This window comes from Dendrobates tinctorius, unplaced genomic scaffold, assembly GCF_039654945.1.
Source record: "Dendrobates tinctorius isolate UK_male_01 unplaced genomic scaffold, ASM3965494v1 ptg000016l, whole genome shotgun sequence".
In the NCBI taxonomy this organism is placed as follows: Eukaryota; Metazoa; Chordata; class Amphibia; order Anura; family Dendrobatidae; genus Dendrobates; species Dendrobates tinctorius.
Genome location: NW_027361684.1, coordinates 89,232,134 through 89,248,040, shown reverse-complemented (window position 1 = coordinate 89,248,040; position 15,907 = coordinate 89,232,134). Strand labels below are relative to the sequence as shown.

At 42.0% G+C, this 15,907-nt stretch overlaps 2 protein-coding genes across 11 annotated transcripts in view; one reads left to right on the top strand and one right to left on the bottom strand.

The window, feature by feature from the left end:
- CASK (calcium/calmodulin dependent serine protein kinase) overlaps positions 1 to 15,907 on the top strand; it is a 417,331-nt gene that overhangs the window by 177,720 nt on the left and 223,704 nt on the right. The window lies entirely within an intron of this gene.
- GPR34 (G protein-coupled receptor 34) lies at positions 8,481 to 12,743 on the bottom strand. The gene is made up of 2 exons (XM_073566039.1): positions 12,603 to 12,743; positions 8,481 to 10,740 (listed from the first exon to the last, which is right to left on the bottom strand). Exon 2 carries the CDS (start codon positions 10,729 to 10,731, stop codon positions 9,553 to 9,555), a length of 1,179 nt encoding a protein of 392 aa, XP_073422140.1. The 5' UTR covers positions 10,732 to 10,740; positions 12,603 to 12,743; the 3' UTR covers positions 8,481 to 9,552.

Genomic DNA, 15,907 nt, shown 5'->3' with positions numbered 1-15,907 from the left:
GACTGAGGAGGCCATTTGAGTACAGTGAACTCATTGTCATGTTCAAGAAACCAATCTGAGATGATTCGAGCTTTATGACATGGCGCATTATCCTGCTGAAAGTAGCCATCAGATGTTGGGTACATTGTGGTCATAAAGGGATGGACATGGTCAGCAACAATACTCAGGTAGGCTGTGGCGTTGCAACGATGCTCAATTGGTACCAAGGGGCCCAAAGAGTGCCAAGAAAAAATTCCCCACACCATGACACCACCACCACCAGCCTGAACCGTTGATACAAGGCAGGATGGATCCATGCTTTCATGTTGTTTACGCCAAATTCTGACCCTACCATACGAATGTCGCAGCAGAAATCGAGACTCATCAGACCAGGCAACGTTTTTCCAATCTTCTACTGTCCAATTTCGATGAGCTTGTGCAAATTGTAGCCTCAGTTTCCTGTTCTTAGCTGAGAGGAGTGGTACCCAGTGTGGTCTTCTGCTGCTGTAGCCCATCTGCCTCAAAGTTCGACGCACTGTGCGTTCAGAGATGCTCTTCTGCCAACCTTGGTTGTAACGGGTGGCAATTTGAGTCAATGTTGCCTTTCTATCAGCTCGAACCAGTATGCCCATTCTCCTCTGACCTCTGGCATCAACAAGGCATTTCCGGCCACAGAACTGCCGCTCACTGGATTTTTTTTCTTTTTCGGACCATTCTCTGTAAACCCTAGAGATGGTTGTGCGTGAAAATCCCAGTAGATCAGCAGTTTCTGAAATACTCAGACCAGCCCTTCTGGCACCAACAATCATGCCACGTTCAAAGGCACTCAAATCACCTTTCTTCCCCATACTGATGCTCGGTTTGAACTGCAGGAGATTGTCTTGACCATGTCTACATGCCTAAATGCACTGAGTTGCCGCCATGTGATTGGCTGATTAGAAATTAAGTCTTAACACACAGTTGGACAGGTGTACCTAATAAAGTGGCCAGTGAGTGTATATATATATATATATATATATGTATATAAGCTGTATCTACTGTAACCTCATGGCATGCAGAAGCTTCTGTGATGGCACACAAAGCACAATAATGAAGTGGTCAAAAATGGTTTACTTAACTTTGTATTGCTAAAAATCCACCTATATTGGAGGGACTGGCTGATGATCTGATATGTAAATCCGGCCCTGCTCCCAATACACATTTCTACGCCCTAGGCCAAAGGATGTAATTCTGCGCCCCCTCGCCTCCCCCTGAAAATTGTTGACTTTATCATTTTTAATTTCACATTCAAGTTTATTTCTGAAACATAAGCCCTAAATATAATCTTTGAATCACATTGTTTTAAATAAAAAAAAAAAATGGTACTTATGAAATCGCATAACATTATTAACACTTTACGAAAAAAACAACTTTTCCTTAGAATTTCTTCAAGTGGCTTTAACTACCTGTAGAATTTCTTACTTTGCGCTTTTGTCCATGAACATTTTGATTGAAGGTGACAATCTTGTTAAATCTGCTTCAATGTAGAGAAGTGAAACTCGGCGGAGATTGTTGCATCGTCAATATTAAATGATCCTTGATTCTTTTCAGAGCAGGAAAAGGCCTTTCGGCCGAGGAATTCTTCACTGTCATGCAGACAAATGCTCTTAATAAAATGTCAACATTTAGATAAATGGTTTGTAGTCCTTTTTCTCGTAGCCACTTTCAAATTGCTAGGGGGTCAGTAGTCCCATTGTTGCAATCAGTTATGTGAAATTTCAGATGGACAAGTTCATCTCAGTGCGGGCTCCAGATCATTTTTAAAAATCAAAAGCAGGTTTCTTCCCTTTTATAGTTCAGGAGAAGTAAATTTTTTAATGGCACCAAGTGCTTTGTAAGCAACTGACCTTTTCTCAAGTTTTGCTTTCAGGTTGTGCTGATTCAAAGTCAAGCAGTATGAGCGTAATAAATCTGGATTGTAACGCCAAATCTGGAATTTTCCTTTTTACCTTGGTTTATGTGAAGTGTGAGAGAGATGACAAATGCTTTTTATTTTTATTTTTTTTATTTGCTTGTGACTGACCAAGACAGGTCAAGCTGTAGAGCGTCCCTTGCCCAAGGATGGGAAACCTATAAAGTATCTTCAACACATCAAATCAGTGGCTTTTCTTGGAGTGAATCTAATGCCATGGGGAAACTTTTTTTTTTTTTTTTTTTAAAGATTTTTCTACTTTTGCATAAGTTATATAGAAAATAATGTGCTTGCATCTCTGTGTTCTAAAAGCTGTAGCTTTTTTTACTTTTCCGCTGCTAGAGCTATATAGGAGCTTGGTTTTTTTGTGGGACAAGATGAAGTTTTCAGCGATGCCATTTTTATTCACATTTGTCTTTTTTGATCGCGTTTTTCCACTACAACTTTTTTTTTTTTCCATCAGCTTGATTTTAAAAAGCACAGTTGTTCTGTGGATTTTTTTTTTTTTTTATATATACAGTGTGCATTGAAGGCGTTATAAATCACGTTGGTCCAGATGGAATGATAGCAAAAATGTTTTTTTTTTTTTATTTTTTTTTTTTATTTTACATAAACATTAATTTTTATTTATTCTTTTTTTTTTACTTTAATACTAGCATTCAAAGGATTGGCACATATAGTTACATTTTGTTTAGCCAAGTTTGTGTCATCAGAGTGCAACACATACAGCCAGAAGTATGGTACTCTACCCCCCCCCCTCAGTGAGAACGATCTAATTACACCCATTTTACATAATAGTTAATTCATTATGTGCCAAATACTAAGATTGCTAATATCTCCACCACAGGTGAAATTAAAAACAAAAACCTTTTTATCTTGCACTGTACCCACTATTACATTGTGTCCAGTTCAGCATGATGGAATGTCCTAAAACTCTACATTCATTAAGGCTATGTGCACACGTATGCAGATAATTTCTGCATAAAAACAGGACTCCTTCCCAGAAAATGCCCGTTTTCTTGCGCAAAAACGCGCGTTTTTATGCGTTTTTTTTTCCACGCAACTCCAGACACATAGAAAATAGCCAGAAATGCGGAATTTACTGCAAAATTAATGAGCATGCTGCGTTTTTACCGCGAAGCGGGTATTTTTTTTTTTGCGGAAAAAAATGCATTAAAATGAATGGGAAGCTTCTTTTAAGCATTTTTTAGTAAATCCGCAAAAAAAACGCATCGTGTGAACACAGCCTAAAGGGAATCTATCACCCCATTTTTCGAGTACCAGCTGCCGGCACCGCCATCAGTGGCTTATCTGCAGCATTCTGTAATACTGTAGATAAGCCCCAGATGTAACCTGAAAGATAAAAAAAAATGAGTTGATTATACTCACCCAGGGGAGGTCTGGGTCCGGTTTTGGTCCGATGGGTGTTGCAGTCCCGTCAGGAGCCTCCCATCTTCTAACGGTGACATCCTCTTCTTTGCTGCCTGTCGTGGCTCCTGCGCAGGCGCACTGCTCTGCCCTGTTGAGGGCAGAGCAGAAAACTGCAGTGCGCAGGTGTCGGACCTCTCCCGTCACCTGTGCATTGCAGGACTATGAGCCAGTCATCCAGCTACAGATATGACCTCACGTCACTGCTCTCAGAGGCTGTCATAGTGCAGAGCAAGGCTGCAATCGTGGTCTGTCCTCTTCAGTGATGGCCTGAGATTGTTCTGGATAGCACGTAGATAACGCCCTTTGGAGACCATCAAGAGATGGTCATCCTGGTCCTATTGCCGGATTATGGTGTGGGATGGCATAAAGTATGGTAACCGGATCACTAGTTGTCTTTCGGGGTATAGTAACAGCTCTGCATTACATTGACTTGGTGTTGGAGTCAGTTTTACAGGCATTCCTCCAAAGTATCTCAGAAACCATTTTTAAACACAACACAAGGCCACTTGTTGCTCGTGCTACTGTGAGCAGCCTTCATGGCATTATTATTTAGTTCTCAAACTCTTCCTTTTTGGTATTTCAGTGTGTATATGAATATTTCACAGGTTATCCAAATATAATTTCTTGTGTGTGTACATGCATACAGTATATAGAGGTGTAGAGTTTCTGTTTTAGGTTAACAGGCAGAATGAAAGTGATGAGTACCGGTATGCTTGCTATAGTTCCTGGAAACTGAGCTCCTCACTACTACCCTGTGCTATTAGAAGTCCTTTGTGGATACTGAGCTATAATGAATGATTTTATTTCATAGATAAGAAATGGGAAAACCTAGGCTTACATATGATTGATACTTCGACCTTCTAAATTCATGTGGCACAGCTGTGTTGCATGACAAGGTGCCAGATGCATCTCCTTGCAGCTGAGCTTACACTGCACATGTTACCGCAGGACTTCCTTTCGCAATGTGGTTTAGCCCTTCCTCTAGTAAATGGATATTGTTAATTTTTCTTTAATATGCACCAATATATTGTAATGCTTTTATATTTTAACTAGGAAGATCTAATAAGCTAAATTTCTTCACCTCGCTCAGCAAGTGGGCAAGTTTTAACTACTGAGAAACCTAATATTTTACACGGCAGCACCCTAAAGAGTCCATTGACACTGCTTATCTGACTCCATCTTCTAGGAATGTCCTTTATAATGTAATTACAATAGATCTATCACTTCGGCCATTTAATCGTCAGTGGCTTCATGCAGTCACTTAGGTCTCATGATCTCTCTACTAGCCTCAGTAGTTGCTGGCAGGTGAACTGGTGCGGTGTGCTGATTGGAACATGGTGGGGATCCTGGGAAGGATTTTACTGCTAGGATATTGTGGGCAGTGATGTTAAAGGGGTTGTATCAGGCATGGCAGTTTAGGAGCTTGCTGCTCTCCAGGCTTTTTTACTTGTGGGTTGTGGGGTCGGGAGGCAGGACAGGTGCCGCACTCCTGGTAATCAGCAGTTTGACCCAATGGCTTGGTGACAAGCAGAGATGGCTTTGCTTGTTTAGTATCACATGAGCATAGCGGTACTGAAGCCACCAGTTTCAGTGTAGCCCTTGCAACCCAGACCAGGTTTTCTACCGATGCTTAGGGACTCTGGAAAATTCAGCCGCATTTTAAATCCTACATTTTGTTATATCTTAAACAAGCACTATTTTTTCAATTATCTTATGCTTGTAATATCCATTCAAATAAAGATTATTATTATGTACTCACTATGTCTCACCTTTTTTACCTACTGCTTCATTCTACTTTTTAGATTTCAAGAGTTCAAGTTGCAGGTGTGTGGCAGCTTTCATGCTAATGGCTCATGGACAAGTCGCTTCAAAAGTGGCATTGCAAGTCTATAGGTCCATGAAGAGATTGGTTAGCCCTTCGGTGCTGTCCCTTTTTTTTTTTCTTCTTAAAGTGCACTTTATTGCCCCCATGATGTGGCGACGTTTCACATATAGTATCCCTTCTCAAGCTTGAGAAAGGATACTATATCCAAGACGTCGCCACACCATGGGGGCAATAAAGTCACTTTTTTATGTTTGTGTCCTGCTTTTCTCTTTATTTTATTGCAAGGAGCCACTAGATTGTTGGTCGGAAAAGCTTTGCACACCAATAGAGGTATTTAGTGCTGTTACAAATAAATATATATATATGGGTGCCAAGGAAAAATGAACTTTGCAAATTGGTAAGTCTTACCCCACAAATTTGTTCCTTTTGGCATAAGGATTCACCATGTAAAATATTTTGACATTAAATTTATTTACCACTTGCTCAAGTGTGTGTGTGTATGTGTATATATATGTATATATAATATATATATATATATATAGATACACACACACACACACACACTTGAGCAAGTGGTAAATAAATTTAATGTCAAAATATTTTACATGGCGAATCCTTAATATTATAATATATATACACATTTGGTATCGCCGCGTTCAGAAACGCCCGATCTATCAAAATGTAAAATCAATTAATCTGATCAGTAAACAGCATAACACCATACATAACGCGGGATATGACGATAAATACTAAACATTTATAACTGCAATATGATGTGCCATTGAGCAACCAGTAAATGATAACTAATTATATATATATATATATATATATATATATATATATATTATATTTTATTCTCTGTGCTTTTAATTAAGCCCGGAATGGCAGCTGTAGCTGTGTTCTGGGCTGCAGCTATAGCCTGTTAGTGTCACACTGCTTTATGTACCGTACCACATCTGCAAAGTTTTCTCTTACTTTTTTTATATTCACATTAACCCCCCCCCCCCCCCTCCTTTTTGTTTTTTGGTATTCATCCACTCAATGCCGACTCTTATTCCCCATTGACTTGCATTGGGGTCGGGTTTCGGACGAAACTCCGACTTTTCTTGCCCTAGTCGGACCAGTTTCATCTGAAACAAATTTTGTTTTATGAAACCCGATCTGACCAAAGTCGCTCAACTCTCCTTGCAACCAATCACTAAGCATCTCTCATTTCACCAGAGCTGGTTAAAAGAAGCTGAGCCGTGATTGGTTGCTATGAGCAAGTTTTTCCACTTGACAACACCTCAGCAGACACTGACATGGTGGGAGAAATCTAGCATCCCCAGGAACATAAGCTCCCAGCCATTGTCTGCCCCCCAGAAAGGAACACAGAGCACATGACAAAAATTAATCCCCCCCCCCCCTGCCCATATACCATCACACATCCTCCATCCCGTAGGCACATCTTCCCTCTTAAAGGGATCATTGGTATTGAAGTCAGAGCTAATCCATCCAGGGCTTTGGCTTTGACCCCAGGCCTCTCTTAAAGGGATCTCCGGTATGGAAGTTAGGACCGTTCCACTCAGCTCTGTGGTTCTGACCCCAGGGTCTCTTAAAGGGATCATTGGTATGCAAGTTAGGGCAAATCCACTCAGCGTTTTGATACTAACCCCAGGCCTTTCTTAAAGGGATCTCCGGTATGGAAGTCAGTGCAAATCCATCCAGTGCTTTAATTCTGACCCCAGGCTCTCTTAAAGGGATCTCCTGTATGGAAGTTAGGGCAAATCCCTCAGCGCTGATTCTGACCCCAGGGTTCTATTAAAGGAATCATTGGTATGGAAGTCAGGGCAAATCCATCCAGCACTCTGGCTCTGATTCAAGGCCCCTCTTAAAGTGATTCCCGGTATGGAAGTGAGGACAAATCCACTCTGCACTTTGGTACTGACCCCATGCCTCTCTTAAAGGGATCCCCAGTATGGAAGTCAGGGCAATTGCCTTCAAATGCTCTGGTACTGACCCCAGGCCTCTCTTAAAGGGATCTCCTGTATGGAAGTTAGGGCAAATCCCTCAGCGCTCTGATTCTGACTCCAGGGTTCTATTAAAGGGATCATTGGTATGCAAGTTAGGGCAAATCCACTCAGCGTTTTGATACTAACCCCAGGCCTTTCTTAAAGGGATCTCCGGTATGGAAGTCAGTGCAAATCCATCCAGCGCTCTGGCTCTGATTCAAGGCCCCGCTTAAAGGGATTCCTGGTATGGAAGTGAGGGCAAATCCACTCTGCACTTTGGTACTGACCCCATGCCTCTCTTAAAGGGATCCCCAGTATGGAAGTTAGGACCGTTCCACTCTGCGCTCTCGTTCTGACCCCAGGCTGACGGGATGATGCGGGTTATTAGTGGGAGTAGTCCGGTGCTCTGGCTGACGGGATGATGTGGGATTTTAGTGGTAGTTGTCCGGTGGCTCTGGCTGATGGGATGATGTGAGATATTAGGGGTAGTAGTCCGGTGGCTCTGACAGGATGATGTGGGATATTAGGGGTAGTAGTCTGGCGGCTGTGACGGGATGATGTGGGATATTAGGGGTAGTTGTCCGGTGGCTCTGGCTGACGGGATGATGTGGGATATTAGGGGTAGTAGTCCGGTGGCTCTGACAGGATGATGTGGGATATTAGGGGTAGCAGTCCGGCGGCTGTGACGGGATGATGTGGGATATTAGTGGTAGTTGTCCGGTGGCTCTGGCTGACGGGATGATGTGGGATATTAGGGGTAGTAGTCCGGTGGCTCTTGGTGATGGGACGATGTGGGATATTAGGGGTAGTAGTCCGGTAGTTCTGGATGATGTGGGATGTTATATTGAATGTGCCTATGTGAAGTGGGAGGGGCTCTACACTCAGCGATATATTTATAATTTGTCATAACTAACCGTAGTTAGTTACTATGCCCGGACAGCGCCGGGCTCTTCAGCTAGTAATCTATAAATTTGGTGTCTTGTTAGTCATATTGAACCATAGAGTACAGTTTGTCACGTCACGACGGGGCCAATTTCTGTTTTAAGCTTTTTTGTTTTTCATCCCCTTCTTCCCAATGCTGTAACTTCTATTTTTATGTCCCCTTAGACATGAGGGCTTGTTTTTTGTGGGACGAGTAGCACTTTTAAATCACTCCATTCATGTTACCACATAGTCTATCTACTGAAAAACAGGGAGCTAATTCCTAAATGGGGAGATATTGTGGGAGAAAAAAAAATCACAGTTCTAATGTTTTTGGCTTGCGGGGTAAATGTTGTAAAGGAATTAAGTGTTCAGACCGACGTAAAAGGGTGTAAAAGGTTTACTGATTTTGCATTTATTTTGTTATGCTTTGAAAGTACACCTTGTGCTAAATTTTATAGTTTTAGAACTTATAGGTGGCGTGATATACCTCCCTGATGTAGTACAAAGTTTATGGACTATCTGTGCTGTGTAGCGGTCAGTAAACATTAAAGTGGAGTATTCTCTAAATGGAAAAAATTGCACAACTGGTAAATGCTAATTATGCAGCTCACTTTGCTTAATTTTAGTTAATTTTCATTACAGCATCTCATAGTTCAATTTTTACCTAAAATACTATGTACACCTTTGCAGTCGCTATATAATTTAGCTATATACATGGTCACTGATTTTGAGCATTGATTTATTTTCTTTCTTACTATAGTGTGATTTAATAGGTAAAAGGCAGCCCCCGTGGGCTTCTAGCAGCCACTGTCCTCTCAGTGGGGGGGGTGTGTATAGACCTCTTTAGTGTGTTTAAATAAACTATTTGCTTCCTTCCTTGAAGTGTAAACTGTATGTACAATCTTGCTCTGAATTCTTTGTGGTTAATTTGCTACTTTAAATGCAAAACTTAGCAACTTTCTAAATTGTTGCCTTTAAAGTCTCATACCATCTTGTTATACAGTGTGCAAGACCTTCATCTAATTGCTCTGCGAATTGTATAACAAAAAATCGATTGCCACTATACTACTATGTCTTTTTTTTTTTCCCCTCATTTCCCTGCCTATGGCAATATGCTGGGGAAATGGTTGTACACAGAATATTGGAGAGTGAGGAAAGCATCTTATGTTCCCAGGGAGGGCAGGGAAAACCCATTAAGTGGAAATCAAAGATCAAGCAGTGCTGATGCAGAAACACATCCGGGGCATGTAGTCCTCATACTTGCTGTCCATTTGTAGGTGGGGAGGGGGGGGCATCCATACAAAAAAAGTGATACGTGGACTAGATTTTAAACTGTATATCTTGGTAAAAAAATGAATGAGTAAAGGAATAAAGGTTAGACGGTTACTGATAAAAATGTTTGTACTAGGGTGTAAAAATCCTTTCTGACCCTCCCCCAGTGCCATTGGTGTCTATAGCCTTTGGTCCTTGTGCCATTCAATATTTTCACTTACAGTCATTCTGATTTTTCTCCTATTTAATGGAGTAGGAGTCTGTGATTGCACGTTGGTGATACTGTCAGGTAGCGTATGTCCTGGATGAAGATCTGATGTGTTGCTTTCACTCCTGCTGCCCTCTCGGCTGACTCTGCAGAGAAGCTGTCTCACTGTTCTCCGGACGCTGTTGGACAGTAAGAAGTACATGATGGGGTCCAGACAGCTGTTACAGGCAGACAGCATTAGGGTAACTTCGTTCGTTTTGTGAACGATATCCATCCAGTAACAAGAGAGCGTTTGCAGTTGGGTTGCGATATAAGCAATCCTGAATGTGTGATAGGGCACAAAGCAGGTGGTGAAGATGAAGAGCACAAAGAATGACTTGTAGGCCGTGGCATTGTACCGCCCAGCACTTGGGAAATGCGCTCGCTTCCTGGAGATCCTCTGAAGGTTTTTTCCAATCTTTACGTAGGATAATATCAGCATTACAAAAACAATCCAAAAGACTAGCACGACCAAGTAGTTAAATGCCGCTTGCCAAATTTTGCGTTTCCGGTCTGCGTAATGGAAACACGCGTTGGTGTCGGATTGTTTTTCGAATGATTGTGTAGCAATGAGGAGCGTCCCGGAGAGAATCGCTCCCACCCACAGGCAGCAGCAGATCTGGATGCTACATTTCCTTTTCGACACACTCTGCCCTCGCTGGGACTTCTTCACTTTCACGTAACGGTCCATGCTGATGAGACCCAAAAGCACAATACTTATGTACATGTTCATGTAAAACAGGTTGCCAACGACTTTGCAGAAAACGATGCCCATGTTCCACTGTTTTGAAAAGTGATATATTATCCGAAATGGAAGGCAAACAATCAAGAGCAGATCGGCGATGGCAGCGTTTAGCAGGTACACTTGCACAGAGTTTCTTTTGCGGTGAATACATAAAAACACATAGAGTGCCAAGCCATTGCCCATCAGTCCAATAATGAAAATGAGAGAGTAGAAAAACACGAGAGCATAATTAAGTAGCGACTCATCCGTAGTGCACAAGGTCGAATTGTCCAGTAATGTGGCGTTTTCACTATGTGGCATAGAATTATCCATTTTCTCTCCTAAACGCATCATCCATGAGATATAAGGATTTCTAGTGGTGTCCATTTCTTGTTCCTGCAAAAGGCAAAAAAAGTAAATGTTTTTATTTTTTTTCTAGAAGTTTTATAGTTAACCCCTTTCTTTAACAAAAAATGTTCAAATATGATTCATCACTTTGTTTCAATAACTCTGGAATGTTATTTTGTGACAAATTATATGTTATGACGGTAAATTCAGGTCGATGTTTTGCATTTATTTGGAAAATATCAGACTTGACAAATTTAAAAAAAATTCCAATGTTCAAACTTTGAATGTTTTCCCTTGTAATCCAGACAGACAACACAAAAGCTAAAAGCATGTCCCTCTGTCTGCTTCACAATATAGCTTTAAATTTGTTACAGTAATTTTTCATATTTTTTTAAGGAAAGTTACAATGATCATTTTTTTTAGGTTTTGAAATTACGTTGGGGGTCCTGCATATTGAGAGAACCGCAAAAATGAGATCTAAACTATTTTTAGGTGCATTTCAGGAATTAATGCAAAATGGCATGATGACCGTAAAAGATGTTTTTACCACCTAAATGTTGCTAACTTCTAAACAGATCGCTATAGCCGGCAGAAGTCCGATATTTGGCCGTGAATTGCCGTGGCATCCATCTAGACCACAGTGTCATGATTTCAGGGTGCTGATAGGGTTAAATAGGTAGCGCCCTCACTCTGTTAACCTTCTAGATGCCATAGTCACTATTGACGCACCATCTAAAGGGTTTAAAGGGCCATGGTCAGTGTGAATTCATACACAGAGAGAACAGCTGTGTGGCAAAAGTATAGCTTTGGAGTATGTGCTACCTCTGCAAAACTCTAGAGGGCGTGCTAGATGTGTGCATACATAGCCAGCATGAACCAGAGTAATGATTTTAGACTTCTGCTGTTTTCCTACATTTCGGCAAAATGGCACATTTTAGTTTTACTCTATTAAAAGAATTCTGTTAGTGTGCCGAAGAAAACAGCCACAGATGCGTGTTCTTAATATTACTTTAGTTGTCTTTGATAACCAGAATATAATGTATGGTTTTTGTTTTATTCTTCAGTGTTTAATTATCCATGCAATAAATGTTTTGATCTGTTAAAATAAAATAATTAAAAAATTTGCATGATAAATCTTACACAAAAATAAAATACATTTGTATAGACCCCCAGACCAGTCCCCTCTCAGTACTGACACCAGATGAGATATGCATTTCTGTTTTCCTCATCTTGGTACTGTCAGACAAGAAGGGAATATAAAAAAAAAAAAAAATTGCAGTGCCCTGATTGCATGCCTCCTGTTACTGGAGTCTCCGAGACATTTGGGGAGCGTTGGCAGTAGCCTTAAAGAAGCTTTTCCACTTCAGAAACAAAGTGCACTGAAAAAATAGTGCAAAACAGTAATAATGTTTGTTCCCGTTAGCTGACTTTTTTTTTTTTTTACATATTGTATCTTGTAAGAATGTAGTATGTTTAAAAAAAAAAAAAAAAAAAATGTAATATTTATTTGTTTTAGTAATACAAATGTGATAGTTTCCTCTTTTTAGAACAATCTGTCAATACCTGGTTCCCCAAATTGCCTGGAATGCCGATTCCATGAATATATAAATATAAATATATATATATATATATATATATATATATATATATATATATATATATAATTTGCCTTTAAAATGGTCGTCTTACACAAATTGTACATATTCATGTATGGTCTTATAACTGTGACCTTAGGATTCCCTGTAAATCATAGCAGAGAGTGCAAGCTGTGATTTACATCGGGGCGGTAAGTATTCTCTAAAGAGATATAATATTAGTGTGTGTGTAAAGGCTCCAGCTCACCTACTGACGTATCTATTCCGTATATAATAATATATTCTCTCCAGATCATTTTCAGTTGCATTACTTACTTTTTTTTTTAGTCTTTGATGATTGAGTCTTGCAGTTTTCTTCAGAACGTCTGATTCCTCTTTAGAGCATGTTGTGACTGCTGCTTCCTTGTTGTAGCTTCTAAAAGTGCTGTGCGAATAGAATCGTCTTCTGATGAAATGTCTGTACTGTTATGATGGCAAAAAAATCACATATGCTTAATACAGCCTGAATAAATTGCACATTCTATACTTAATCTAATGTGTATGAGGGCCTCCAACTTGACTAACATCGGTAGAACCTGACAGATGATGTCCAGTGAGAGAAAAATCAGGCATATTGGATTTCCTATGGCCTATCTGACTCCCAGAGGAATCTTGAGGAAAAACCTGGAAGAAAAAAGAGCAATAGGGTCTTATCTGATGACAGTGGGCTGTCAAGAAGGGGGGGGAAGGATATACTCGCCTTGTTAGGTTGTTGAAAGGCAACAGGCATATTAAGCAGCTGCTGAACAGATACCGGTCAGGAGGAAGACCAAAGATATAGAAGGTAGGCAGGAGGTATCACTCATGCACGGTTGATCAGAGTATCGATAAAATTAAGACATTTATTTCAACAGGTTTTAAAAGTCAACGCGTTTGAGGTCACGCAGGACCTCTTCATTTGTCCTGAGGAAGAGGTCCTGCGTGACCTCAAACGCGTTGACTTTTAAAACCTGTTTAAATGTCTTTATTTAATCGATATTCTGTGATCAGCAGTAGATTAGTGATATCTCCAGCCTGCCTATTTTCTATATCCCAGAGGAGTCTGTCAGTGTCTTTCATTATTATTTGTTATTTAACAAAAGTGTTGGCAGAGCAAACCTGTGTACGTGGGGCTTGGTTGTCATGGCCATCAGCCAAACAAAGGGAATCTGTCGCCAAATTTTCTGACTATCAGCTGCGGCCACCGCCATCAGGGGCTTATCTACAGCCAGTGGCGTAACTACAAGGCCCCGGTGCGAACTTTCAAATGGGGCCCCCCCATGTCAAAATACACGCGCAGCTCCACACACCTCGTACACATGCGGCTCCGCTCCGTACACACGGCTCCGCTCACCTCGTACACTCGCGGCTCAACGCCGTGCACACACTGCTCTGCTCCTTACACCTCGTACAAAGCCATATAGAGACCTATGCACTATAGAGCCATATCATGAGAGAGAGACCTGTGCACTTCAGTGTGCACTATAGAGCCATATCATGAAACCTGTGCAGTTCACTGTGCCATATAGGGAAATACCTGTGCAGTGTGCACTATAGAGCCATATAGAGAGACCTGTGCATTGTGCACTATAGAGCCATATAGAGAGACTTGTGCAGTGTGCACTATAGAGCCATATAGAGACCTGTGCAGTGTGCACTATAGAGCCATATAGAGAGACTTGTGCAATGTGCACTATAGAGCCATATAGAGACCTGTACAGTGTGCACTATAGAGCCATATAGAGACCTGTGCAGTGTGCACTATAGAGCCATACAGATAGACCTGTGCAGTGTGCACTATAGAGCCATATAGAAAGATGTGTGCACTATAGAGCCATATAGAGACCTGTGCAATGTGCACTATAGAGCCATATAGAGACCTGTTCAATGTGCACTATAGAGCCATATAGAGAGACCTGTGCAATGTGCACTATAGAGCCATATAGAGACCTGTGCAATGTGCACTATAGAGCCATAAAGAGAGACCTGTGCAGTGTGCACTATAGAGCCATACAGAGAGACATGTGCAGTGTGCACTATAGAGCCTTATAGAGAGGTGTGCACTATAGAGCCATATAGAGAGACCTGTGCAATGTGCACTATAGAGCCATATAGAGAGACCTGTGCAGTGTGCACTATAGAGCCATATAGAGAGATCTGTGCAGTGTGCACTATAGAGCCATATAGAGACCTGTGCAGTGTGCACTATAGAGCCATATAGACGTGAGCACTGTAGAGCCATATAGAGATGTGTGCACTATAGAGCCATATAGAGAGATCTGTGCAGTGTGCACTATAGAGCCATATAGAGACCTGTGCAATGTGCACTATAGAGCCATATAGAGACGTGAGCACTATAGAGCCATATAGAGAGATGTGTGCACTATAGAGCCACATAGAGAGACCTGTGCAGTGTGCACTATAGAGCCATACAGAGAGACCTGTGCAGTGTGCACTATAGAGCCATATAGAGAGATGTGTGCACTATAGAGCCATATAGAGACCTGTGCAATGTGCACTGTAGAGCCATATAGAGATCTGTGCAGTGTGCAATATAGAGCCATATTAGAGACCTGTGCAGTATGCACTATAGAGCCATAGAGACCTGTGCAGTGTGCACTATAGAGCCATATAGAGAGGCGTGTGCACTATAGAGCCATATAGAGAGAGACCTGTGCAGTGTGCACTATAGAGCCATATAGAGAGAGGGAGAGACCTCTGATGCAGAAGCTTTCTCCACTACTCACCCCGGCACTGAGCAGCTCCTAATAACAGGTCTCACAGGACAGGTGCAGATCTGTGGGAGTCGGACCCTTGGCCAGCAGCAGGAGAATGCAGCAGTCACACAGGACACTTGCAAATTTGAGGGACCTCACCCTTGGCCTGCAGAAGGAGGACGCAGCAACAGCTTGCAGCACACACTCAAGGCTGAAGGACCTGTGGACACCCCTCTCTGGATCATGTGACCTGGTGACTGTATTCATTCAATCCATCTTCCCCCAGGACCTGCGGTGGCTTCTCTCGGCTGCGGGTCACGGTGATGTCCTCCTCCTTCACTATTAGTGGACGGACGGGCCCCCTAAGCAGTCGGGCCCGGTCGCAGCTGCGACCCCTATAATTACGCCCCTTTCTACAGCATTCTGTAATGCTGTAGATAAGCCCCCGATGAAACCTGAAAGAGAAGAAAAACATGTTAGATTATACTGACCGGGGGGAGGGGTTGGGTGCAGTAGGTGTCGCGGTCCGGCGCCTCCTATCTTCATACGATGACGTCCTCCTCCTTGCTTCTCCATCTGCTCCTGTGCACGCGTACTTTCTCTGCCCTGATGAGGGCAGAGTAAATTACTGCAGTCCGCAGGCAGCGGGAAAGGTTAGAGCTCCGGTGCCTGCGCACTGCAGTACTCTGCTCTGCCCTCAATAGGGCAGAGAAAGTATGCCTGCACAGGAGCCGCGGCAGAAGAAAGAAGGAGGATGTCATCGTATGAAGATGGAAGACGTCGGATTGGACGGCGACGCCCATCGGACCGGACCGAACGCCGGGGTGAATATAATCTAACTTTTTTCTTTCAGGTTACATCGGGGGCTTGTATGCAGCATTACAG

Coding starts and splice junctions, on each gene's coding strand:
- GPR34 (XM_073566039.1), bottom strand. CDS start 10,731: ATGGACACCACTAGAAATCCTTATATCTCATGGATGATGCGTTTAGGA.